This window comes from Phyllostomus hastatus, unplaced genomic scaffold, assembly GCF_019186645.2.
Source record: "Phyllostomus hastatus isolate PE091 unplaced genomic scaffold, TTU_PhHast_1.1 phas_contig_86, whole genome shotgun sequence".
Taxonomy (NCBI): Eukaryota; Metazoa; Chordata; class Mammalia; order Chiroptera; family Phyllostomidae; genus Phyllostomus; species Phyllostomus hastatus.
This window is the reverse complement of record NW_025333977.1, coordinates 31,614,397-31,642,305: the sequence shown is the minus strand read 5'-3', so window position 1 is coordinate 31,642,305 and position 27,909 is coordinate 31,614,397. Positions and strand designations below refer to the sequence as shown.

Here is a 27,909-nt window from a genome sequence, read left to right as displayed (position 1 = left end):
AGTCATAAAGTTATAAGGCTGATCTGGTAGTTTACAGCTGTTTTGGAGGGAAAAGTGTGTTAGAGGTAAGGATGATAACACCTCCAACTAAGGTTTGATTCTGTTCTGAAACACATTAACTTTTGGCTGATTCTTAGTTGTGATTTTCAGATGTTTTCTTTATCTCTTCCTTCCCTCCTTCCTTCCTTCCCGTGTGAAGTGTCTAATCTGTCCAGCTGTATAGTCGATTTCTTAAGGGCAAGGACCACTCCAAAGTCTTTTGTACTCCCTGTAGCCTACTTGTCCGCTTGACCCTCAGCTGAGTATCCTGGTGCCCTCATCCTCACCAGACTTAGAACCAAGACTAGGTCAAGCCTGGACTGTCCATCCGCCTTGACGTCCATCAGCCGTCAGTGAAAAATATGTTTGTTACTTCCCAAAACTTATCCTAGGGAGGCTGAACTGATTGGATATTTAGAGCAAACAGCTGCGCTGACACTGCAACTTCCACCACTATCGGAATGCGTGGGGCCTTAAACGACCAGTCTTCGTTGCCTGGAACCCTAGGGCTGTGCTACTGGTCTCCCTGCGTCCGCTTGTGCCTGGGAAGAGCCTGTGCTATCATAGGGGGCATTACAGCTCCCACATGGCTAGAATAAGGTCTTCTGTATCATGTCCACACGGACACACATGTCCACATGCACCTGAAGCAATCCAGATACTGGAACTGGGGGGTGGGAGAGTGGGGGTAGAAGAAAACATGGGGGTGGTGTTTTCTTCTTTTTGTGTTGATGGGGTGGTTTGGGATAGATCTAGCATCTCAGTCCAATCCATTCCAGTCGCCCCTTGCAGCGCAAGTTGTTGGCCTCCGCTCGAGCCTCCTTAAGCCCCTTGTAGACACGTCCCCACGGTCCCACCGCGGTCCCACCGCGGAAGAAGCGCGTATGAAGCGGAGGTGTAGTCCACGACCACCACCCGCCGGAGACCGCCAGGCGCGACGGGAGGATGTCGGCGCGCGGAAGGCGTGCGTCGCCCCCAGCGCCGCCCGCGTGTCCCGCCCCCCCTCCCTGGAGGACCCCGCGCCCCGGGGAACCCCCGGCGCGGGGCTCCCGACATCCGTCCCCTTCTCTCCGCCTCTCCCAGGCCCGGGGCTGCCTCCTCGGGCCGCGCCGGGGCCGCCCCGCACTGCGCATGAGCGGGAGCCCGGCGAGCCCGTGAGAGGAGCCGCCGCCGCCGCCGCCGTCCATTCGCTGCGGAGCCGGAGGAGGAGGGGAGAGGCCTGGAGGACACCAACATGGTGAGGCACTGCAGCCGTCCGGCCGCCCGCCCGCCCGGCCGCCCGCCCCGCCGCTGGGGGCCGGCGCCGCCGCGCACCCCCGCCCCAGCAGCCCTCCGCCCCGCGGTGACCCTGCCGCCCCGAGCCGTGGCCCGCGGCCTCCGTCCCGCTCCCCGGCGGGGCTCTCTTCCCCGCCTCTCCCTTCCTCCGTCCCTTCCCGCCCGGCGCCGCCGCTACGCGAGAGCCGAGGAGGCGGAGCGGAGCCGGGCCTAGTCGGGAGCCCCGGGGAGTTTGGGGCGCGGGGAGCGGCCTCCGGTGCCCTGGTGCCCTCGCCGGGCCCAAGCGCGGGTGGGGGAGGCGTTGGGGCGGGGGGAGGGGATGGGGCAACGGCCCGGCTCCTGCTCGGTGCCCTCGCCGGCTCCATTGTGTCTGGCCGGGGACCGGTGTCCGGGGTTCCGGGTGAGGATCCTCCCCCCGCCCCGGAGCCAGGGCTCCCCCTCCGCCCGGCGGGTGAGAAGGAAAGACTTTCCTCCAGCTCCTCTCCCTGCTCCGATCCCGGATTCAAAACCCCTCAAGTCTCCAGGCAGTTTTGATTGGGGCGGGGTATCAGCCCTTTTCCTTTCTCCATCACCTCTCGATGCGTCCCATGCTTTGGAAGACGAGTTTCACCGGCCAGTTGGTGGAGGTTATACTTCTCTACTGAGAACACGGGAGACCGCTGAGCTTGGGGGACCGGGGGCGGGTGGGGGGAGGCGAGTACGGAAGTGCAACCTGTTCTCATTTCATAAAATTAGGAGAAACAGACTTGTTACGTTTTGAGCACATATTTTATTTGATTGGGGTGGAAGGAGTAATTGTTTTATTACGCCAATGAAAAAGACCGTTTGTAGTTTTTAAAAAACACTTAAGTTATTCCCCTCTTCTTTTTTGTCTGGGGAACAAATGTCTTACGTGGTAGTCAGGTTATCTGTGTACATTTTGGTAATTATGTACCTGACTCTGTTGGACTCTGTGGGTTTTTCGGAAGCGATGTTTGGCATTATAGTCAGACTGTGAGTTGAATTCCATGCAGGTTACTGTATGAATAGACAGTAAAAATGATATTGTCCGTTGGCTCATGGGCAGCATAAAGGCCTCTTTGAGGAGGGTGTGTGCGTGTGTGGCTGTGTTAAGGGAATGCCCCAGTGTGTTTTGTTTTCAGTCGGTCCTATTTCTGCTGAATGCCACCCATCTAGCCCCAGCCTCCCACTTGGCAAAATTTTGGTGTCATATATGGATATGTGGTTTCGTTTGCCATATATTCTGTGGTAAGTTCCATAAAAATTTACCGTTTGTAAGAAAACTTTGCCATAAAGTACCGGGCAGTAACTTTGGATTGATACCGCAGTGTTCAAAGATCCACTGGGGCGTCTAAACAGTTTCTAATTTCTTAAGTATTTCTACTGTCATAGAAATGACTCCTAAAGTTTCCAGACTCTTGGCATGTAGATGAAGAGTAAGCCTAAAGTAATGAAATGTATTCCCTGTGAGAGCATTGAAATGTGTCCTGTTCTTAATAGTCTCCCAATCAGCATCATCCTGTGGAATCCAAGGTCTTGATAATGCTTATCACCTGTTCAGGAATTCAGGCTTCATGTGGTTCATAGGAGAGTTCAGCTTGGATTTGAGCTTGTAAGCCTCTATAGCCTTTTGTTAATATTACATAGCTAGTTTTGGAACTTAGCCATAACTCATCCAATTATACCAGTAGTTACAAGATATTACTAATTTAAAACACTTTCTGTGGCTGAACACAGATCATGTCACTAGAATTGTCTTGGTATGCTCTTGTTAAGACAGAAACTAAATCACCATGGACCTTAATAGAGGTTAGGTTGTGAGAATTTTTTGATTAAGAAATTTTTCATTATAAAGTTCTTATAATTCCTTCTTGATGTAATTTATGGGCTACCATAAGATTTTTTTGTTTTGTTTTGTTTTGGTGTGTGTAGTGCAGCCCATTGCTAGTGTTATTGTCAATTCTGGGGCAAGCTTAAATCATGGGATAATCTGAAATATTTTGTATAAGAAAAAAATTTTTCAGATAACTTTAAAAATAACTCCAAAAGTAGCCAATATTCTGTTACTCATGAACACTTTAAAAAGTGTTCACAATTTCTGGGTTTTCTTATTTGTAAGATGACAGGGTTGAATTTGATGATTTCTAAAGTTCTATTCAGCTATAAAGATTTTATTTATAATGATTTTTATTAGAGGTGTGAGGAGTGTGTAGACTGTGTAACCTACTATATCTTTGATTCATGGCACCATAGAACTTTTAGACCTGAAATGGCTTCAGATTAAACTTCTTATTTACTCCTCTTCCCTTTTGCAGAAGAAGAAATTGAAGATCAAGGAGATTTTGAGGTTCAAAATTGCAAAATTGTTAGAGAACTGAAACTATTTTCTCCTGGTTTACAATTTCCCCTGGTATTTATGGTACATGCAGTCTTCTAACTCACATGAAATCTGGAGAAATGGTTGAAAATTAGATTTGAAAATAAATTATATTACTCATTTAAACAGGGAAACCCAAGTATTATTAATGAATATTTTAAATAACAAAATTCAAGTTAATGGATGATTAATTTTGTTAATTTCTGGTTTTAGTGGTTTTTAAAAAATGTGTGGACTTGGACATTTAAGATTGTATTTTGAACAAATACTAGAGTTTATAATTTCGAATGAACATAGGCGTATTCAAGATTGTCTCTTAAGAACTTGTTTCACATTCTTTGGTGCATATATAAGTAAATTAAAGGAGGGCCTTAATTCATTTTGATAATTATTAAATACCTACTTTGTGCCAGGCACTGGGAATAGGGGTATTTATATATTTTGTTCGTTTCATTGAAAGACAAAAATCCCTGACCTGGTGAAGGTTACATTTTAGTAAGGAGAGACAAATAATAACATAGTATATCTTTTTTTACTTTGCTATGTTAGGAGGTGTTAAGTGCTATGGGAGAAAAGCCCTTTAGGGAGGGGAATTGGGAATGCTGGGGCACAGAGAAAGTGGGGTTGTAAAATGGTGTTTGCAGCACTGATAAGGCGAATTTTGATTACACTAGGAGATGAAGGGGTAAGTCGCGCAGAAATGTGGTGGGGAGAGATTGAGGAACATTGAGACCTGTGTGGCCGGAGCAGTTTGTATGGGGTGGGGTGGGGGGGCATGTTGGATGTTGGAGCAAATGAGGTCCGAGTTTTGAGGTGTGGAGATGGGCAAAGGTGGTGGGTGTTAAAAAGATACTGGATTTTTATTCCAAGAGAAATGGGAAGCCACTGAAGGATTCTGAGTGGTATGATAGACCTGGTTTCTGCTGTCCCATAATGTCTTATTGCAACATTATAATAATTACTTTTAAAGCAGTTTTAAAGACAATAAAATCCACATTATGGGTTTCTTTACCATACATCTTCTGTTAGTTTTGGATTCTGTTTAAGATGATGGTCCAATAGTCAATAAAAACTAGTTGACCTTCGAGTTTACCTAGTTAAAATACCACAATACACCTCTTTCATAGATTGCTTTGAATATATTCTAGTAGTTTGTGTATACCTAGTGTAGTTTAATGGTTATATGCAGGAAACTTGGCCCTTGAGGAGAAAGGAGGATATTAATATTTATTGAGAACATACTGTCTGTTGGTCAATTTACTACTGTTATTTAACTTAATCTCCACTCCAATTTGTGAGATAGGTATTGTTACCCCCTTTTAAAATATGTGGAAATGAGTGTTTATTGATTCTAAACGATATGAGTTAGGGTAAAGAGCTAGTATGTGGCAGAGCAGGGATTAGAAGGTTGGTTTCTCTGGTTATATACTTTACCCTTCCTCTTTAACCCATACCCCCCTAAAAAATACCCATCAGGCACCCTTTGGGTATAGGTGTGAATTTTTTTATTAGTTTCACTGTGGTTTCTTCCTTAAATAGTTGTTTCCGTATATAATCAAATTGATTTAAATGTTTAATTGAAAAATTAAAACTTTTTTTTTTTTACATACAGTAAAAAAGTTGAGTGTAAAATGAACTCATTGTGATAGTGGTTTTCTTTTTAAGTTTTAAGACAGCTGAGCTCATTTGAGTCAAGTGGCTGTTTTAAGTATGGCCTCATAGGTTGGGTCCAGCATAATGAAAGTCTGTGAGAAAGCCCCCTTTAAGTTTCAGTATGTGGTGTTCAAGTTGTGATAGTATTAACCATGACATTTGATGAAGAGAAATAATTCCAAATAGGATTTAGTTGCTCTGGGGACCTAAACAAGCTCTTGAATAACTGCTATCTAGTTTACCTAGTCACTTCAGGTCTATGCCCCTCACCTAAGAAAAAACAAAAAAACAGAAGGGGGAAAAATACCACTAAAGCATCTTTTATCCCTTTGTTGAACTGAGTTATATAATTAGTACCTAATCAGTGATCAGGCTGCTTGTTTGCACTGTAAAAATTTAAGAGATTTACTTTTAAAAGAGTTCTAAAGAACTTTAGAAAAGAACTCTTGCAGTACACTTATGAATCCCTCAACATTGAACATGGTGTTCAGCAACAGAGATAAGTTGACATGGCTCGTTTTTTGTTACATTTTTATTTCAATAAACAAGTGCTTATTTATTATTCATAGAATTCTAGTATCTCTGGATTTAAAATTTGAGTAGTTACTAAAATTTAGAATTGGATTGTATTTTTCAAGGATCATTCTCTTTGTGAAACATATTGCATGACTGTTGAATGCTAACCATTTTCATAAGTTCTTTAACTATGGAACTTAAAAATCTCATTTAATTCTTTATTCTTTGTTAGTAATCTTTTTGAAGTTTGATTTTCTTCTATTTAAGACAAGATATGTATGGAAAGGAGAAGCAAATTTAAATTTGTTATCTCGACTGCTTGTTAGAAGTTGAAGCAGTAAGTTGGGGAGAATCATTTGAAATATGATACCTAACACAAGTATTTTAAGGAGGCAGTTTCTATCCTACTATTGCAGATAATCAGGAATTAGCAAAACTATTTTTAATAGTCCAGACAGCCTTCTATAAACCAAAATCAAAACATTACATTTACAGTTGTAGTCATCTTTTGAATAATCTGATAATTCTGTGGATGGGGAAGAGAAAATCCTTTAAATTTCCATTAACAGAATAATTTTTAAAAACCTGTAAGAAAGTCCTGGCTGGTGTGGCACAGTTGGTTGGAGTGTCGTCCTGAAAGCAAAAAGTTGAGGGTTTGATTCCTGGTCAGGACACACACCTAGTTTGCAGTCTGGGAGTGCATTTCTCTCTCACTGATGTTTTTCTTTCTCTCTTCCTCTTCCTCTAAAAGCAATGGGGGAAAACAAGTGTCCATAGGTGAGGGTAAAAAAGAAAAGCTGTGAGGAAGTCCTTTAAAAACATACAAAACAAGTTTGGGCCTTATAAGTATACTTTTTGAAATATTTTTTTCCAGGTGAATTGCCACCATATAAAACATTATTGGATATAATAATTGTACAGTATATGTTATATTTGACTTGGTGTAGTAAGTGGTATAGTACCTCTTAGAATTCATTTTAACTGTCATTCTGAGTGTAGAAAGTTGAGAGATGGATGATGAGAGCCACAGGTCTAACCCTAAATAATGATAGTAAACTGCAGGTCATCATTTAAAAGAATACATGGAGGGGTTTTGTTTTGCTTAGTATTTGAAATTGTATACATTTGCTTGTATTTGGGGGCCATAACTGTATATGTATTTGTATTTTCCTCTGAGTTTCAAGTCGTCTCATTGGAAAAGGAAGCCCTGACTTTCAGTGCCCCCCAATTTGCCACCTCTGCACATTTAAAACTATAGATTATGTCATTTAAAAAAAAAATGGAACAGGACTACAAACACATGTTTCTTCCTGTTGAATTACTTATCTTAAAAGTAACTTATGCCCCCCTTCTCCCTCCTAAAAACTCTAAAGGGAAGTCCCATCCCTAAATTAGCCATTTTAGTTAGATTGTGAGGGAATTCTTAGTGGGAAAATTTTAGTCAGGATGCAGATTGTTTACACTTGAAAGGAGAAAGGTCAGTTGATTACTTATTTAACTTTTCCATAAAAATGTGTGAAGAAATATTACTACAATTTATCCCCCCCTCCATTACTCATATAATTTAGTTAGTGGTTGCACTTTTGCCCTTTCCCCCCTCTTTTACTTGGTGACAATGTAGACAGAATAAATGGAAAGACCATGCCTTGAAATTAGGCACCAAGCTCTACTTTTTAGACAAGTCTGTTGTCTTTAGATAAATTGAGCTCTGAGCCTTAGTTTCCTCATTGGTAAAATGAAATCAATGATAACCACCTTGCATAGTTGGCACACAGTAGGAACTCAAATAAATGTTAGCTGGTAGTTTTCTGATTATGGTTGTTAATAATTTTTCTTCACCACTTATACAGAATTACTTTTTTCTCTGGAATATTCTTCATGGACTTGTAAAGAGCACTTACTGCGTGCTAATTACAGTTCTAAGAGTTCAACTTGAATTCATGTAACCTTCACACCCTGTTTACAAATGAAGAAGTTGAAGCACACAGAAATCAGAGATTAAGTAATTTTTCCAAAGTCGCACCGCAGTTAAGAGGCACAAGTAGAATTAAAATCCACAGATTAAAACCCTGCCTGTCTGGTTTGAGAGTCTGCACTCTTCACTAATCATATCCCTCATATTGCCTGTCTACTTAGGTAGAAGGGCAAAGGATTTCTAGCTATTCCTACCTAGGTTCTTAGCCTGGCTTTCTTGCAGAATTTTGCTTCTAGATGAAAGTGTTCTCTGGAAGTAGGTAGTCTTGTTAGAGTTTAATTGATTTTTCCTGCACTTCTGACTTCAGACCTGTAATCTGTGGAAAGGCTTTTTATAAATGAATGGTTTGGTATATTGTAACGTTTGGCCTTATTTGCTGAATACTGTGTATCACATATAGAGAGTATGATTTTCTGGTCTTAAACTAGCTCTTTTAAGTTTCAGGTGAACTTAATTATATGGAAAACACATGAGAATCAACATACAGAGCTTTCATGAGAATTATGGGTGATCATTATAGTGTTTTGACTTTTAAAACATTGCCTTTTGTGAGCTATATTCATTAACTCCTGAGTCAGAAAATTAATTACTTTAAAAATATAAAGACTTTGGTGTCTTCCTACAGTTCAGACTGAATTTGAAACTTAAGGGTGAGGAGATGAAAATTTAGAATAATAGATAATAAAATGGATCTTAACTTTTTGCCTTTAAAATATCACCCATTAAAATTATTTCATTTGAAATTGTTAGGACTTAGTTAACTAGAAAATCATTTCCCATGTTTATTGTTTTTTCTTAAAGATTTTATTTATTTATTTTTAGAGAGGGAAGGGAGGGAGATAAGAGAGAGAGAGAAACATCAATGTGCGGTTGCTGGGGATCATGGCCTGCAACCCAGGCATGTACCCTGACTGGGAATTGAACCTGCAATACTTTGGTTCGCAGCCCGCACCCAATCCACTGAGCTATGCCAGCCAGGGTTATTGTTTTTCTTGAGAGAAATATTTATATGAGAAATTTCTTTGATCATTATTATTTTTTTTACTATAGAGCAAGCTGAATCTCTCTTATCACAATAGACTTTGTAGATTCAGTGGTAAAATATACTTGACCACTTTTATGATTCTTGGCTATATTCAAAGTATTCGTCTGATTTTTTTCCCTAAGATAATCTATTATTTTAAATGTGATTTTTACACTTCTTGGGTGAAAAAAATTGCAAGCATGTGGTAGATTTAAGTATTAAGTAATTTGTATTGATAACTATGTATTTAACTTTGGAAAGATGAGCAAATAAGTACTTTTTACTTTAGAGGTTATGGTAGTACTTTTAACTTTGGTAATCTTTGCAATTTTAATTAGCTTTCTACTAAAAGGGACAGAATTTCTTTCCTCATTTCCTTTCTTCCTCTCTCCCTCTCTTCTTTCTCCTCCCTTCCGCTTTTTTCCTACAATAAAAAAATAATCAATATATCCTGTATTATACTCATTTTACATACCAATATTGAATTTCCTTGAAAATATTATGATACCTAGTTTTCACATTTGACTATTGAATATTATATTGCCTAATTTCATTTAGTGACCAGTCTAGTTCCCTTTAAATTTGTCAGTGTGGCCAGGTCAAAAATTTTGAGGTTCTCAGATATGTTGCTTATACCACAGAACACTGTAGCCGTTAACGTATGCCGTACACACATGCTTTTCCCTCCTTCATTTGCAATAGTAGCTCAGGAATAACCCAAGTATTTTTCTGAGAGATGATATTAGGACTTGTGAGGGGGAAGAGTGATAGTGGGGAGCTTGACATTCCACAGGAGACCAGTTTGGGTGGGCAGGAAGGGTCCTTGATACAGGGAGAGTCATTTGCTTAGGGTTCAGGTCAGATGAGAAATGATTCAGTGTCAACACAAAGCAAGTGAGGAGAGGTTATTACAGTAGAGAGGGTGTTTGGAGAGAGCCTGTGCTAGGCTCGAGCTAAGGGAAAGAAGTGATTCTTTCAGGGGACAAAAGGGAGAATCCTATTAAAAATTACCTTGGTTGGAAGGATGCACAGTACTTGTTTGTATTTCAGGGCCTCTGATTTGAATGAAAATATGAAATTTTATTGATAATTATCTTCATTCATGAACACCACCAGGAAAATGTAGGATACTCCTATTCTGTTGCTTTCTCACATTTGCTAAAAACAGCTAGAAAGCAAGAGGGTGGGGCTGGGAGGAGAAATGTATCCCATTGGGTTTTAGGACTGCCATGAACACCTGTTAATCTCATTGTAACCCAGGGTCATTTGACTTTCTGGCTGGCTAGATAATGTCACCTCCTTCTCCGCTATTCCTTGTGTGCATATCCCTTTAGAACTTGGTGCTTGGTCAAGGTTTTGAGAGTAGCTTACTTCCCTTCTACAGCCTTTATACATGCTCTCAGGATCCACTCTTAGAAGTAATGCAGGATGGTTGAATTTCCTTTACCTTAGTTCTAGTTTCTTTTCTAAAATGATACTAGATTTTGTGTTTTAGATTATTAAAAAAAATTTGTCTTACTGACTAATAGTAGACCAAAACTAAATCTTGAGCTATAATGTTTTAATATTTTGTAAGGAAAAAGAATTGCTGAGGATGATTAGTTAGGCATATAGAAATACTTAAGTCTTCTGTGATTTTACTTAGTGTTTCAGTTTATTTTCTGGTTTCAATAGAACAAGTTGAAATCATCGCAGAAGGATAAAGTTCGTCAGTTTATGATCTTCACACAATCTAGTGAGAAAACAGCAGTAAGTTGCCTGTCTCAAAATGACTGGAAGTTAGATGTTGCAACAGACAATTTTTTCCAAAATCCTGAACTTTATATACGAGAGAGTATAAAAGGATCATTGGACAGGAAGAAGTTAGAACAACTATACAATAGATACAAAGGTGAGTGCTTACTTGTATCTTTAAATATTTTGAACCAGGTGTTCCAAAGTTGCACACTTATGAAAAAGAATACATAGAACATAGGTATTTGTATATGTATGTTTAATGCATAAAACATGGGAGGACATGGGAGGACATCTCAACAGAGCTCTGTAGATCTTAGAATTACTTCAATTATTTTCCTCTTTCTATTAAAATTTCTTCTTAGCCTCTTTATTTCCTCCCCTTGGTTCCCCTGTGTTTTTCCTCCCCCATGATCATATTTGCCGGTGCCCGGCAGGAGGGGGCTGTTTCCCCCCCTTATTTAATAATAAACTTAGCTGAGATGGTTTTAAGAAAACCTACATAATATTTTAACAACCTTTAAATAATTTAAAAGTAATATACACTTTAAAATATTTAAATAACACATAATAGATGAATAAAGAAAAAGTTAATAGTTTCTCCATTTGCTCCTTATGTATTGTGAGGGAACCAGTATTTAATTGTGGTATGGATCCTTCTATGTCTTTTATGTTTACGTAGAAATAAGTACGCAGAGTTTTAAATTTTTTTTTCAAAAATGGGATATTTTATGCATAACTCAGGCCCCCAAATCAAAAAAGTCATTTTTTTATTGCTGTAGATGTCAGCACATCTCATCTGACAGCAGAGTGTGAGTGCCTCTTTCTCCTTGTACCTGTTGTTACTGAGAACTTTGGCTGTCTGATAAGTCAATATTGATAGTTGTTTTCTTTAATTTGAACTGTAGATAGTTACGTTATTGATGTTAGGATTGAATTACTGAGTTTATGGTTTTTCTGATACTCTCAAGAAGTGATTGTTGTGGTAAAATGAACTTTGTTTTAAGGAAAAAGAATTTCTGTATATAATTTAATTTAGAATGCCTACTTAAACAAAATATGGATAGATTGAGTCAAAATCCTTTATCCCTTATAAAGCATGGGTGTCAAACTCGTTTTCACCGGGTGCCACATCAGCCTCACGGTTGCCTTCAAAGGGCTGAGTGTAATTTCAACTCTTTAACGGTTAAGGAGTAGTTACCTTTATACAGTCCTAAAATTATTTCAGCCCTCCGAAGGGATTGCATTTGTTCCTTTCGAAAATAATACAATAATTAAGAAATAATACAAGAATAAAACTGTGTTTCATGTACTTAGAACTATAAACCTCCTTTTGCTTCACCCTGTATGTTTTCCTGTTCATCTTAAGAGTGCTATTTTGAGGGCAAAGTGGCTTTGAATATTATAGAGGAAAATGTTAGTAATATTGCTTTATATGTTTGGTCTATTGAGATCTTTTTTTTAATGGAACATAAAATACTAACTTTTTTAGTTTTAGGAATAGCATAATAAACTATGGCATTAATTTAATATTGCATTGTTATTTATAAAGATCCTCAAGATGAAAATAAAATTGGAATAGATGGTATACAGCAGTTCTGTGATGATCTGGCACTCGATCCAGCCAGCATTAGTGTGTTGATCATTGCGTGGAAGTTCAGAGCAGCAACACAGTGTGAGTTCTCCAAACAAGAGTTCATGGACGGCATGACAGAATTAGGGTGAGTATATAATTTCCATAGGAAATTAGGTGTGTTACTATGAGAATTACTGTGGAACTGAGTTATGTTATAAATTTTGAATGTAAATTTATATATTTACTATGTATAGATTTGTTATAAATAGAAATGGGCTAATATGCTAATTCCTTCCCAGTGTTATCCAGTTCTCTGGGTTTGTCAAGTTGTCTGTATAGTTGATATAGCCTATTCCATTTGTGTTGTACTTTCACCATTTCTTCCTAAGGAAGGTTCTCCAGTATTAAAATAAATTACTGTGCTTTAGTATTTAACATTATAGTGAAATGAGCAAGTTTGAAGTTATTTTATAATGTGAGGCTGCAAATTCTGAATTTACAAATTCCTAGAATTTAAAATCTTGGATGTTACTAATAATTTTTTGTTCATTTATATCTTAACAGCTGGTTAGCTGGATGTCTTGGGATGAGTCGATTGAAAAATCATGGGTAGAGGTTTTGCCAATGGCCTCTAGTTGTATTTAATGAGGCTGCAAAAGTATTCAGTCTATGGATAGGTAACCGGCTGCCCTTTGTTTTTAGTGGCTAACATTTGTTGAACATTTATTTTCAGGAACTGTGCTAAGTAAGTACTTCACCTATCTCTTCACAGTAACTGTGTGTGAGAAGTAGTGCTTATACCCCCATTTTAGAGATGAGGAAACTGAAGTGCAGAGAACTAGAGTTAGGTAGTATTAGAGCCAGGATTTGAACCCAAACATTCTGAACTTGAGCCTGAGGGACATTGTAATTAGGGTCCAGACAAGACATGAAAATACATCAGTAACTTGAATTGGGTAAATTTGAAAGATTGTACAAGGGGTAAAAGAAAACTTTGAGGTATAACAGAGGTGGCAGTTGCAAGAAACTGCCACCACCTCTTGAGCTGAGGGAAGTGAATAAGGGAGGAATGTAGAAACTTAAGGGATCTTAAGATCGGAGCGGAGGGTATGGCTGTCACCGAACTTAAAGCAGGTGGTGCCTGCCCAGGTGCCTGCCTCGATGCCACTCTGATGAAGAAGGAACTGGCTAGAGGCCATTTGCCCCAGGGCCCTGTCAATGCTGTTAGTGAGCACTGATGGATGGGACCTTCCAGCCCACTAAAATCCTTGCTTGTTCTCTGCCAGAAAACAAACTGGGATAAGAAAAGTTTCTTCTTCCCTCTGTCAGTGTTTCATTGCCCTCTATTGGTAGAACCTAACAGTGAGCCAACCGGCAAGAAAAATTAAATCTCACAATTGAAGTCCATTGCAGATGGTCACACTTTAGGGCAAAGAAGGGCAGGATTAAAATTGAGAGGCAGTACATTAATAACTGGCCCAGACAATATGCTATACAGCCAAAGCCAGCCCTGTCCTGAACTTGCCAATTTTTTATGCGAGGACAGATGTCATTAGAGCTAACCTTTTTTTTTTTCCCATTTGAAACTGAGTTTATGTACCATGCGATGAACTTTCAAATCAAAATTTTAATTTACAAACTAATGATCTGGGAGATGTTATAAAGAACATAGAAGGAAAATAAAAGCAAAAAGGTCAGAAAAAAACAGGAATGATTGGTTTTGTGAAATCCATAAGAAATAGGATATTTCTACCTTGAGTCTACTGTGTGGAAAGTAATACTTGGTACTTGGACCCTTTCAACTCTTTAGAAGTTGAGTGCTTTCTAAAATATAGAAAAAGCTTACTGTAGATTTGAGATAATTCAGTTGGAGATGGCAGGAGGCTCACCTGATTTTTATTATACTTTGTATATAATAAAAAATAATTTTTCAAGAGGAATTCATTCTCACCTAAGTAAGAAACTCTGCTTCCAGTTAGTTTGGAAGCTAGACGTGTGATTTTTTTTACCATGTAAGGAGTATCTACTACAGTTTTAACTGGTGATTGTTGTTGATTCCGACACATTCTCATCCATTCACGGCAGCTGACTTGCACAATTCAGGTGTGTTAGTATAGTAGTCCAGTGAATCATGTAATTAAAAGTAATAGCCCATTTCTTTAAAAATAGTCATTATTTCTAACATTTAATCACTCCAGACCTTTTCTTTCTCCAACTAAACCCATACTTGTTTATGTAATGTAAGAAGAGAAATTTCAACTATCTGATTTTTAAAAAGAAGTTCTATGAAATAAATATAAGCTATCATAAGAATAAGTTAAATCCTTAATTTATAGTGAAAAAGTTTATTTTTTATAAACTTAATTTTACAATGTAGATGTGACAGCATAGAAAAACTAAAGGCCCAGATACCCAAGATGGAACAAGAATTGAAAGAACCAGGACGATTTAAGGATTTTTACCAGTTTACTTTTAATTTTGCAAAGAATCCAGGACAAAAAGGATTAGGTAAGAATTTTTAAAAATTATATTTGGTGTTTCAAATACATTCAAGTACATTGACAGTGTCACTTTTGTTTTGTAATAGAAAGTTATGTGTTTTGAGCATAAAATATGAAAATACCAGTTCCTGAAAAACAGTGAGAAACAATGAACTTGCGGTTACTTGGAAAAGACAGCACACATTCAGTGATAGGGTTGGTTACCCTGGATACCACATGCGAACCACTGATTTTTACTTTAAAGAACCATACAGAAAATAAATAGTTGTTAAAAATTCCCCTGACATACGTATGTACATTTGTTTATTTTCCAAAAGATATTGTAGGATATTAGGAGCATATGTTATTTCACTACGGATCTGTTGAAATAGCATTGTGGGAGGTCTGAGTTGGAGAATGCCAGATAAATCTAGTTGTCTTGATTATGACTTATGTGGAAATCAAAAGAATTAAAAAGATGATTACTCATAATCTTATCCAGAAATAACTGCTGTTAATAATTCAGATCAATCTATACTGCTTGTAATATCCATATATTTGCTTTGGGAATGGCTAGGGCATATGGAAATAAAAGCTACAGTGTAATTTACAGTTTACCCAGAAAAATTGGACAGTAATAGATAATACAAAATAGTGTGTGTGAGGGTTTTAGACAAAAGTAGAAATGAATAAAAGCGGGAATGATTGGGTCATGCTTCCTGGGCAGGATGGGATATGAACTAAAAGGTTTGCTTTGTCTGGGCTGGGCAAGGGAAGAAAAAGGTCTTCCACTGAGAGGATAGTTATGAATGAAGGTTCGAAACTTGAGAAATATACTTGGCTTTGTGGAAGCAGGAAAGTGTTGACTTTAGTGGGAATGCTTGTTTGGAGATTAAATTGGTGAAATATTAAGGTTTGGTAACCACAGGCTTCTTTTAAATATAGGATAGAAAGATTTAAAGTGGAATTTGTGGGCAAAGGGATGCACTGAAGATTTTGATGATGGCAGTAACTTCAAATTTAACATGAGCTTTCAGTATGCCTGACAGTGTGCTAAGTATTTTACATACACTGCCACATTTAATGTGTAACAATTTTATAAATTTCCATTCTTTCATTAAGTAATTCTCTACCTGCCATTTGCCAGGTACATAATAATAGAGTGCTAGCCATTTTTTATACTTCCTTTGCAGATAAGGAAACTGAGGCAAAGGTAAAGAACTTACCCAACAGTTGAAGTGAGTTTGTTTTTGATTTTGAATATACAGTAATTGGAGAGGCTAATAGGGGCCTATTGTACTAATCCTTCTTTATATTTTAGATTAGGTGGGGAAAGTGTTGAGAAAAGGATTATGTGAGTAAGGATTAGACTGAGGAAGTGTTTGAAAGCTAATGAGGAAGGGATGGGTGTGTAACATTTGGAGAATTGGCCTAAAGAACGACCAAAATGAAACTGATTAAAAATTCACAAAATATCTGTAAAGCAAAATTCTAAATAATGAAGTCTCATTTCCCACCTTCAGTTTAGGTTGGATATTCTTACAGAAAAATTTCTCATTTCGCAGGCGATATAAGCTAGTATACCCTAGGATTGGTTTCTCTGTCTTCTGTCTGTGGCTACCAGTTTATTGGGCTATTTTTTCTAGCTTCCTTTTTCTTCCACAAATAAAAACCGATTATAGTCTAATTTATATGTATATACTATAAGAATTATTTTTGTTATGTTTAGAAATATAGCACAAAATTTTGGTAAGATTAAACAAAATTTTGTGAGTATCAGTGGTGATATAAAGGGATTGAATCTATTTCTTAGTTATATCCCTAGCCCTTACTGGAGTACAAAATAAATGATATTTTTGGGTGCATATATAGTAATATTTAATCTTAGGTTTTATTATAGGGTGAAATAAAAGTAAAATTAAATTTTTATATTTATATGGTAAATTGGAATTTCAGATTACAGAAAAAATGAGAAAAAGATTATGCATAGAATTAAGATTTAAAATTGTGTTTATTTTATCTAATAAGTATTGCGCTTAAGAAAAATGTAATTGTTTATTGTGTATAAAGTTTTTGTTTTGCAAGATGAAAAGAGTTTTGAAGTTAGTTGTATATCAGTGTGAATATACCTAACACTACTGAATTGCACACTTAAAAATGGTTAAGATGATAAACTTTATGTTATGTGTATTTAACCACAATTTATTAATTTATTTTTATCTTTACTTGAGGACATTTTTTTAATTGCTTTTAGAGAGAGAGGAAGAGGTGGGTGGGGGTGGGGGGGGGGATAGAGAGAGAGAGAGGGGGAGAGAGAGAGAAACACATGGGTGTAAGAGAGAAACATAGATTGGTAGCCTTCTTGCACATATCTAGATCAGGGATCAACCTGCAGTCTGGGTACGTGCGCCGACCAGGAATCGAATTTGTGACCTTTGGTCTGTGGGTCAACATTCCAACCAACTGGAGCCACACCAGCCAGGGCTAACCACAATTTTAAATTTCTTTTTAACCACCCCCTCCTCCCCCCTCCAAAAAAAACAGACTGTACAACACAAAGTAAGCCCTAATGTAAAATATGGACTATAGTTAATGATATATCCATATTGGCTCATCAATTTTAAGAAATATACCACACTAAAACAAGATGTTAAAAATAATGGAAGTAGTAGGAAGGGAGGGAGAGGTATATGGGAACTGTCTGTACTTTTGCTCAATTTTTCTATAAACCTAAAGTTAAAACTAAGAAAAGGCCTAATTAAAAAAAAACTAATAAAAGTAAACCGTAATTTCTCTTTTTGTTTTGCATTGGTGTTGGGTGTCAGGAAATGTAATGACTTGCTTAGTTGAAGAACTTAATTAAAAAGGAAACAGTTTTGTTGACAGCCTTTCTAAGGGTTTACAGGGCTCGTATATTATTAAAGTATGCGGTAGAGAGGAATTAGAAGATCATAGGAGAGGAGGTGAGGTCCAAAACAAATTGACAAAGAGTGACAGTGACAGCACTGTGGTTGATTTATAAATAGTTGTGGTGGTGGTAGTCACAGCTGGTGTATGCCTTTTTTTCTCATTTTCTATAACTGTATTTCTTGTGGCACTATGATAGGTTGCTTCCTCTCTCACTGTCTGCATCAGTCACCTGCCATTTCTGATAGTTCTCTGAATCCTAAATTTTTGAAAGGAACTTCATAAATCCTCTGTTAAATCTAACCAAAGTAGTATCCATCCATACATAATGTTCATTTAGCTTTCACTTTTGACCATGGATTGGACACAGTGGCCTATTGTCTTTACAGGACAATCTTACACAGTTCTTCCTTATTAGGCTAGCATCTTTGTGTTTATAACTTCTATCATTGCTCTTATTTGTCCTCTACTATAGCCCAGAGGAAGTCTAACCTTAAAAGAGCACTATCACTTACCCCTTCTCTTTTTTCCAAAACAGCGTTCCAATTATTTTAACTATTCATTTGAAGAGACTTATTATTCCTGTTACTGTCCCCCCAGACACATTTCCATTTTTGCAGTTTCTGTCAGAATAGAGCTCTTAAAGCTGAACATCATAATAATCCAGAAGGAGGCTGTTTAATATAGAACACTGTGAGTCTGTCTTCCCTCCCTCCCTCCCTTTTTGTGGGATTGATCTATTAATTTGATCAAAAATTATATTAGTTCTTCATCATCAGCCTGGTCATTTTTAGGACCATCCTGAACTTTAATAAAGTCTATAGGTTATTTTCTTATAAACTGTGGTTTAGTTAGAGTCCTATACTTGTGTAGTTGATTTAAAATTTTTTAACATTATTTGTTAAACATTTAATATTTAGAAATAAATTTTAGTGTTTTTAAAGCATATTTTCATCTGTACAATCCTCTTTGATTTTTTTTAACAAGCCTTTGAGCAAAGTAAAAAGAAACCACTTACCTTTTCATGAAGGTGAGGAAAATCATGGTCAGGGAGGCTGACTTATTAAGGTCACCTAACTTTAGAATTGTGGGACTCAGCCTCGGATCTTCTGACTCCAGTTTCTGTCTTCTTTTATTACACTATGTTGTGCTAACTGTAGATATTTCTAAGTAGATGAAAACATTTTGAATGGGATTTTTCATCACTGTGCCATCCTCCCTAGTGAGTTGACAACATTTTGTTTCCTTCAGGGACAGTGTTTGGATCCCATCTTAGTTCATTTTCATGTTCATCTGGTACTCAGTTGGTCATCTTTTATGGAATCCCACATTGCCCTGTTGATTCTCTTTGAAAGAATGACACATGGATTACCTTTGTTTGCATTTTTAATTTTACTGTAAGGGCTTGAGGATTCATTCTTTAAGTATCTCAGTTTTTTACATTACTGTCATTAAGACCTGCTTGTCTCCTTTTCTCTGTGTTGTCCTTCTAACTGCTTTTATTTCTGTTATTGAATTTACTTTATCCAATACTACTTCAGAATTAATAATTTTTTAATATTAAAAATAAATAATAAGTCAGGTACTGTTCTAAATGTTTTATATGTATAAACTTGTTTAATCCTTACAACCACCTCGTGAGAATACATACCATTATTATTTTTTTTTAACTGATTTACAGAGAGGTGAATTCAGTTGCCTATGGTCATGAACTAGTGCTCAAGTTGGGATTTAAGAGGCTGAACTTCTGTGTTAAACCAGTTCTCTAGCTAGGCTGTTCTTTCTGTCACTCAGACATTGCTGTCTAAAGGTACTTTTTCCTAAGCTTACTCTATGCATTTCAATTCCTAATTTTAATTTACTGATCTTTTTGAGTATTCCTTTTTCATTTGACATTTACTGACTGCTTACCCTGAGAGCATGGTATCAGGAGCATCTTAAGTCTGTCTGGGTGAGTTTGCCGCGTCTCCATGGAGGTGCTTGATTTTTGAACCTTGAAGAAGGAATATATGTTTTCAAGGACAAAAGAAAAAGAAGTCATCTCTAATGTGGAGATATTAGCAAGTTTAATTGCTCATATTTGAGGAACTACAAGTAAGTTTATTTGACTAGAAATGTACTTATCTGAAGGCAATAGGATATCATTGTAGGTTAAAAAACATTTTCAATAGATTTTATTTTTTGAACTGTTTCAGGTTTATAGCAAAATTGAGCAGAAGATACAGAGGTTTCCCATATATCTCTGCCTTCACACATTATTGACATCCCCCTGCTCTCATTATGGACATCTGTTGCCAGTTGTATCCGCATTGGCACATTATTGGCACTTTAAGTTTATATTAGGGTTTGTTCTTGGTGCCATACATTTTGTGGGTTTTGACAGGTACATAATAACATGTATCTACGGTTATAGCATTATACAAAGGAGTGTTACTGCCCTAAAAATTCCATCCTAACCCCAGACAACCATGAACCTTTTACTGTCTCCATAGTTTTGCCTTTTGCACAATTTCACGTAGTTGTAATCATATAGTATGTAGCCTTTTCAGATTGACTTCTTTCACTTAGTAATATTAATACACATTTGTTTTCCTCCATATCTTTTCATGGCTTGGTAGCTCATTTTGTTTTAGCACTAAATAACATTCCTTCATCTGTATGTACCACAGTTGTATATGTGTTCACCTTCAAAAGAACATCCTGGTTGCTTCCAAGTTCTGGCAGTTATGGATAAAGCTGCTGTAAATACCCATGTGCAGGTTTTAGTGTGGACATAAGTTTTCAGTTCATTTGAGTAAATACCAGGAGCAATTGCTGGATCTTTTGGTAAGTGTATGTTTAGTTTTGTAAGAAACTGCCAAACTGTCTTCCAAAGTGGCTGTACTATTTTGCATTCCCACCAGCAATGAATGAGAATTCCTGTTTCTCCATAGCCTTGCCAGTGTTTGGTGTTGTCAGTGTTTTGGAGTTTGGCCATTCCAAAAGGTGTGTAGTGGTATCTCATTGTTTTAATCAGTGAAGAATTTTAACATGGAAGTGATATCAAATTTATATGTCTGAAATCTCCATCTGAAACTAGTGTTGGTCCTTTAAAAGGAGTAGAGCTGTCGCAGTGGTTTAGCTAGACATGAGGAGGACCCTAACATAGGCCTTGCCAGTGGGGTTGAGATGTTAGAATGAGAGAGCTTTGGTTGGAAGTGTTTGATGAGGAAGAAAGGAATTTACCTATGATTCTCAACACAGGGCATATTTAGAAATGTGGGGGGCGGGGGTTGGTTGTCATAATTACTGAGGGTTTCTGCTGACTGTAGGGGGATGCTAAATGTCCTGCAATGCCTGGAACAGTTCCTCACAATGAGAAATTTCATTGAGAAACACTGTGGGGTGATGGCCTTTATTGAGAGAGGAATAGCGGGTCTGTAGAGGTAAGACAATGAGTTAAGTCTATGCCCTGTTGAATTTGAGTTTTTGTGGGTACCCATTTGAAGATATTGAGCATACAGTATACAAAAAGGGAAGAGTTTGACACATCTGAAGGAAGAAGAAGTGGTTATTGCTGACATACAGTATTACAGAACACTGACATTTAATGCATGAATGGAGGAAGAAGAGCCTGTCGAAGAGAATAAGAAGGCCAAAGAGGAAGAGGAAAATCAGTAGTGTGCTTCACAAAGCTAAAAGAAGTGACAGTTCCGTCCCAGAGGTGTCCTCAGTTCCGTCAAATACGGCAGAGGTCCAAGTAAATTAAAGATATAAATGTGTTTATTTGGCAAACATAAGGCTCTGGGGCTCTGGTAGCCCTCCAGAGATTTTCCCACTGGGGTGAGTTGCAGAGGTGGACACTAATTTATAGAATTAAATAGTGTGTGGGAGGTGAGGAAATGGGGCAATGAACGTAGAATTACAACAAGTTCTCTTTTACAGCCTAAACTTTCATACATCATACATGTACATACCTACTCTTGACAAAGTCCTTTATTAGGTGTTAGCTGACAAATGGGTGTATACAGGTGTCTCATGCTTTGCAGTTATTTGAATCTTTTATTTCTTATTTTGTAAAAATTAGTTAAAAGGAAAAATAGTAACACTAATCACAAGCTTAGTTCTTATATATTTAATGCATTTGAAGTGAAGAAGGAAATTATTAAGCATGTTAATAACAGATCTTACTGAGCATGCCAATGCAATTTTACCTCACTTAAAGCTCGACAATTTTGTTTATTTAGTAAAGAACAAAATTAAAGAACTTGGAAGGAATATTAGGTATAAAGTTTTATAGACTGCAGAGATTAAAAAGGAATTGTGATTAGTAACTGGTGTCATATTTCTAGTTCTCTTAAAACATGGGGATCTGAATTTGACTTTTAGACATGTTTTAGGAACACATTATGTATGAAAGTAGAAGACTCCATGTAACAAGATTATCTGTGAAGGGAGGAGAAACAGGGAATGAAAGACCCAAGAGACACTTACTTTTTAAAGAGAGATGATAACCTGAGCTTATTTCTTTGTGGAGGGGGAAAGCCAAAGGGGGGACCCTTTGTAGGAAGGGTAGAAAATGACTTAGTAGACAGTAGACAAGATACCTTGAAGAGGCAGGATGGTACTGGTCCAGAATAGTGGTGCTGGACTTGCCCTTGGATAAGAGGGAAAAAAGGCACCCTTTCCATTGAGTTTGAAGGAAGAAGTAATGATAGATTTAAAGGTGCCTTTGTATATGGAACCGTAGGAAGTGCATTCTTTCAGTATCTCAGTGCTTATTGTGTGTTTCAGGCTGCTAATTCAGGTGTAGGTAATTCCTAAAAGAGGTTGAAATCCAGTGAAGAAGGGGGATTTTTTTTTACCTTATGACCTTTTTATATTTTTCTTTGAGGTAGGATGTGAGCTCTTTTGGAGTCTTTTCCTAGTCTTCCATGATTCCTCACATTGTCAAGAGTGGTTTGGAGAGTATATCAAAAGGACTTTTAAGTTACTTGGGATGTAATTTTTCTGGACCTGGAGATGCAAATTTACTTATAAAAGCTTGATACTTTCTATCTACCTCAGTTCCTGGCAGAAGATTGTAAGTCTTTCTCTCTGTCATTTGACAGGAGGAGGTCTTTGTCATGTGGGAGTGTTGCTTTACCTTTCTCTGCTCCAAACCCAATTAAATGGTCATTATGTCATTTTATCACATTTTTAAAACCTTAGTTTATTATTAATTTTAATTTTTAAATAAAAATTCTTAGTAGTTCTTTGAGGGCAAGATCAGACAGCCAGCATCTTGGAAAATTGGTTAGGATTGTGGGCAGCACTTCTTTGTGTTACAACCTGTAGGTGTACATCAGTAGTTCTCAACTGGGAGCAGTTCTGCCTCTCAGGGGACACTTGGCAGTGTGTGGAGACATCTTTAGACATCTTTGGTGGTCACCACCAGGGATAGGATGGAGCTGACACTGACAGCTAGTGGTTGGAGGCCAGGGATGTTGCTGTTGCTATAATGCCATAGGACATCCCTCCACAACAAAAAGTTACTGCTCTTAAAATGTCAAAAGTGCTGGGTCGGGAAACACTGGTGTACAGTAACCAGCATCTGAGTACGTGGGAACTAGTCACACATGCTTATTTACATTATCTAATGGAAACTGCAGAAACACCCTGTGAGGTAAGTGGTACCCTTCTTGCCCTGAAGGTACTGTTCTTTGGTGATGGAGCCAGGACACAACCTTGGGCTTCTTTCTTTAGGAAAGTTTTAATACATAAGTATTCAGGGCACAAGTGGGGTTTGTTGTTTTTTTTTTAAAGGCTATCTTTGGTCTTTCTTTTTAAGGACAAGTATTTATGGCATTTAAAATACATGATTTATTTTTAATATTACAGATCTAGAAATGGCCATTGCCTACTGGAATTTAGTGCTTAATGGAAGATTTAAATTCTTAGACTTATGGAATAAATTTTTGTTGGTAAGTTCATGTTTTCTACAGTTCCTTGTTTCCTCTAGAATTTTGTTTTGTTTAAAAATAAATTACTCTTTGAAAATGTGACTGACTCATCTCAGAGCATGTAATGGACATAGAATGAGAAATTTATCAGAATTTCTGTATATAAGGTTTTTTTTGCATTTTTGTATTTAGCATCATCTGGACTGTTTTTATGAAACACTTTTTAGTGATTTGGATTTTTTTCATTAAATAGGAACATCATAAACGATCAATACCAAAAGATACTTGGAATCTTCTTTTAGACTTCAGTACAATGATTGCAGATGACATGTCTAATTACGATGAAGAAGGTAAATGCCCTTTCATTTTTGTTTTTTACCTGCCTCCTTCTTTTATATACTTTTGAACCTCTTGTCTACTTCTCTTGGTTGGATTTCCCTCTTCTGAGCTTTTATTTGTGTTCTTCCCAATGTGTGAAATGCCTTCATCCTCTTTACCCATCTGTGTTGTTCTGTTACTTTAAATACCAACTTAGTATTCATGTCTCCCAGAAAGGCATGAGTAATTTTGATCCATGTTTGAGATTTTCAGTTTATTTTAGGAAGCTATTCTCTTAGGAAAGTACTTTTATACTTATATGTATTTATTATTTGTTTGTCTTGTCTATGAACTTAATTAGTAAACTCCTTAAGTTTAGTGACTTTGTCTAATTTGAAATGTGCTTCAGCTGCCTACTGTAGTACTTACTGTTGGCATTCGATAAATACTCATTGATTGCTTTTCTCTTATTTCTTCATGTAAAGATGGTGCTACCATCTACTACCTGTTTTCCTTTTGTTTTTCCAGAAGTGGCAGTAATTTACATTGATTTCTTCACACATCCCTAGTCTCCCCCTACCCCGAGAATTAGCAAGATGTGTTTTAGAGGTTGTTGAATACACAGAGGTATTCTTTGAAAAAATCTCCATTGACCTTGGCCTTTTTAAAAGTGAACTGGAGCCATTTAGTCTAACCAGAGATGATGTTATTTTGTTCTCTTTGTTTCAATTGTAATGTATAGTCTTCACTAAAAAGTAAGAAATGTGTACTCTTACATATGATTGATAATTGACCTTCCATGAAACTGAAGAACTTTCTGATTTAGAGGTTGGCATATGGATGTACAGAGGCTTGCATATGTGCAATTTAAAATCATTTAGTAATTGTCATGAAGTAGGATAGATTTTGATACTTGTTTTCTTTGTAAGATTTCCACAAAATACCTGCAAATTTGTTTCCTCCTACCTCTTTCTTCTGCTTTCAGCACTGGCAGCATTCTCTTATATCATGACCGTTCCTTAGGCTGGCAGTTGGGACCAAATTCTTTCAGTGGCCTGACTTCAGTGGCCTTCAGAAAACCATAATATTATTGATCACTTACCAGGAGAGTTATTTTTATCATTCAAGGAATGATCAAGTGTTGGAATAATAGAGCAGAAAGAATACAAGAAATACCTTAGGTAGAAACTCTAAAAAGCTTGAATTTTGAGAGTTCTATGAGTGGAAATATTTAATTGTGGGGAAGATAATTAAAAAGTAAAGGAATCTATTAAAATGTTAGTCTTATTTCTGTTTTTCTTTCTTTCCTTTCTCCCATGTATTTTTTCCCCCAGGAGCATGGCCTGTTCTTATTGATGACTTTGTGGAATTTGCACGCCCTCAAATTGCTGGGACAAAAAGTACAACAGTGTAGCACTAAAAGAACCTTCTAGAATGTACATAGTCTGTACAATAAATACAACGGAAAATTGCACAGTCAATTTCTGCTGGCTGGACTGAACTGAAGATCAATCCTCGTAATTCAGACTGAGGGTTGAGACAAAACTTTAAGGATACATCTTGGACCATACCATATTTCATTCTTCTAATGGTGGTTTGGGCTTGTCTTCTAGTCTGGGCCGCTCTAACCATTTATAATTCCAACATTGTGGATTTCATCTTATTTCTGTGGACCATCCTAGTTTATCCTCCCATAAGTCTTAGAAGCTTTATGGTGATTATTTTGAGGTTTTCCACTCTTGGCATAAAGCACAATGCTGTCTTCATCAGAAAACAGTTTGGCATAAGAATTAAACATGAACATCACAAACAATTTATAAAAACTTCTTAAATATATGCTTTGGGCTAGTTGCAAAGACTATGCTAATAGCACTTCCAATGAGAGTGATATATTTAAGTGTACTGGATCTGGAATGGTGTTTTGGTTTGGGGGAATTTTTTTTTTTTGCGGGAGAATCACATGTATTGTTGACATGAGTAGAGAATCTGATGAAAAAAATGTCAAAATAACCAACGTGAAAATTTTTAGAATAACTTCATGTGCCTCCCTGAAAATTTTACTGTGTTTCAGACCCTTGATTTCAAAAGGTCCCACAGAACTAGTCTGTATTTTTCTTACCCTATGTTTATATATAGTTGTCCTACAGGGAGCTGTTACTTAGAAAATGTCTGCATAATGTTAGATTCTATTCCTGTCTGCATTATGCACTACATAATTGGATTTCATTATGATTTTGAAATGCTTATATGCCTGTTGAATAAGTTAAACTATTTAATTTGTTTTGAATGTTTTAGATTGCTACACAATACAATATTCTAAATTTAGGCATGAAGGTTTATTTTGGGGGCTTTTTTTTAGCACACTATGGAACACAAATGAAATTCTCTTAATTTATAAGAAGATAGTAGGAATTAAATTTTGAAAATGGTCATGGTGAACCATGAAGTTCAATCCTTATAGGTACTGGTCTTTCAGACAAATAGTCCATTTTTGATGACTTCTTATTTTGTTGAAATTGCTTTAATTGCTAATCACTGTGGTTGCCAAATACTTCAGGAGCAGAGATTTTCAAGCAAGCATGTACTTGATACAAAATACCAATCTGGCTTCTATTTTTCGTAAATTATTCAGTTTCTTTATTGTTTTTGTTTCACCCAAATAGGACATTTTCACATCAAAGCAGGATTCTATCTTGTATGTATTATTTTCATTACAAGACCTATAAACTGCTTTTATGCTGAAAATGCTGATTTCCCTGTTTGCTTCCTGACATGTGAAGGAGGGTTTATTGCTTTTTAAAACATTTCTGTAAGGTAGGTAAAAAAAAATGTAAAACTTCAAATATTGGATGTGTATGGGCTTTAACAGGAATAGATTTTGCTTGGTGTATTCAGGCGCTCTTTAAGGTCTACCACTGAAATTATCAAAGGAATGTACTTCAGATTAGCAGTATGCTTTAGATGTGGAAATGATTTTAAAAACAATGACATATTAAAATTACTTTTATTTACATGATTTTGAAATTGACTAGAAAGGCTTTCCATAGATCTCCTATTAATATTCCAATCAAAAATTCAATTCAAGAATACTGTTCTTCCAAAAGAAAATTTTGAAAACTTCTATTCAGGTGACTGGAATTAGTTATTTTTTAAAAAAAAAAAGGGAAGAAAGAAGAATCCTGCTGCTTTTCTTTCAAGTATTTTCTGATTTCGTATTTGTTAATATAAAGAGGAACTTCAATTATGAAAAATTTTAAAATATGTATGTACTATTTTGTTTTCTGTCTTGAAGATTTTGAGTTACGGTATTGTTTTCAGATTAATTCAAGTATGCTGTGTTTTGAAATGAGATTCCCATTAACTTTTTCCCCCCAATATAAATTATTTTTCATAAAAGTCTGATATTGGTTCATGGCCTAGTGCCTTGGGTTTTACAGACTTTTCCTTTTAAATGCAAGACCTTTCAACAAAATAGTATTTGTCATCAGTTTGGTACTAAACATTTATAATTACTGTGTAATTATAAACAAAAATACATAAATCTTTGAATATAATTATGTAGTATAAAAGCTAAGGTTGTTCGCTCTATGATAGCATCTTAGAATTAAACAATACTATTACTAGGGCTGAAAAGTGAAGACTGGTTTAATGAGGTATGATTACTCTGAGGATAAATGTCTGGTTACAGGGAATATTCTGTACTAAAAATGCTTACACAAGTGGCCACGTGTGTGTGTGTGTGAAAGCGTGTCTGTGTGTGTGAGAGAGGCTGAAAGAGACACACGCTCACAGGCACACAACTTGAATTGCTTTAATACATTAGTGTTTCAGTCTTCATTCTGGTGAACTCCCCATGCTGATTCTTTGTTTCAAACTGAACCGCAGGTACAGTTTCCTTTTTGCCAAATGTCAAAACAGGTACACATTTTAAAATGTAATGCTTTTTAAATAGTAAAGTGTATAAAATTAGAAGTGCCCACATATAAAAATACTTGAGATCAAGATTATCTTTAGTGACTATCATCTGCATATCTCTGTAAGTTCAATTGTGTTTCTTCCAATCCCTGTCATATTACCAACAGAGGCAATAAAAACTTCAGTGAAATTGCCATGA

The 27,909-nt window shown here is 36.9% G+C and overlaps 1 protein-coding gene across 2 annotated transcripts; it reads left to right on the top strand.

The window, feature by feature from the left end:
* Positions 1–1,118: 1,118 nt before the first annotated feature.
* DCUN1D1 (defective in cullin neddylation 1 domain containing 1) lies at positions 1,119–27,909 on the top strand. Of its 2 annotated transcripts, none has more exons than XM_045851499.1 (7): positions 1,119–1,276; positions 10,534–10,750; positions 12,146–12,314; positions 14,547–14,677; positions 23,416–23,498; positions 23,731–23,827; positions 25,130–27,909. In XM_045851499.1, exons 1-7 carry the CDS (start codon positions 1,274–1,276, stop codon positions 25,207–25,209), a joined length of 780 nt encoding a protein of 259 aa, XP_045707455.1. In that variant the 5' UTR covers positions 1,119–1,273; the 3' UTR covers positions 25,210–27,909. The 2 variants fall into 2 exon arrangements, with proteins under 2 accessions (XP_045707455.1, XP_045707456.1); XM_045851500.1 differs by lacking the exon at positions 1,119–1,276 and adding an exon at positions 2,427–2,562.

Coding starts and splice junctions, on each gene's coding strand:
- DCUN1D1 (XM_045851499.1), top strand. Junction 10,751..12,145: donor ACTATACAATAGATACAAAG/GTGAGTGCTTAC, acceptor TTATTTATAAAG/ATCCTCAAGATGAAAATAAA. Junction 14,678..23,415: donor TCCAGGACAAAAAGGATTAG/GTAAGAATTTTT, acceptor TTAATATTACAG/ATCTAGAAATGGCCATTGCC.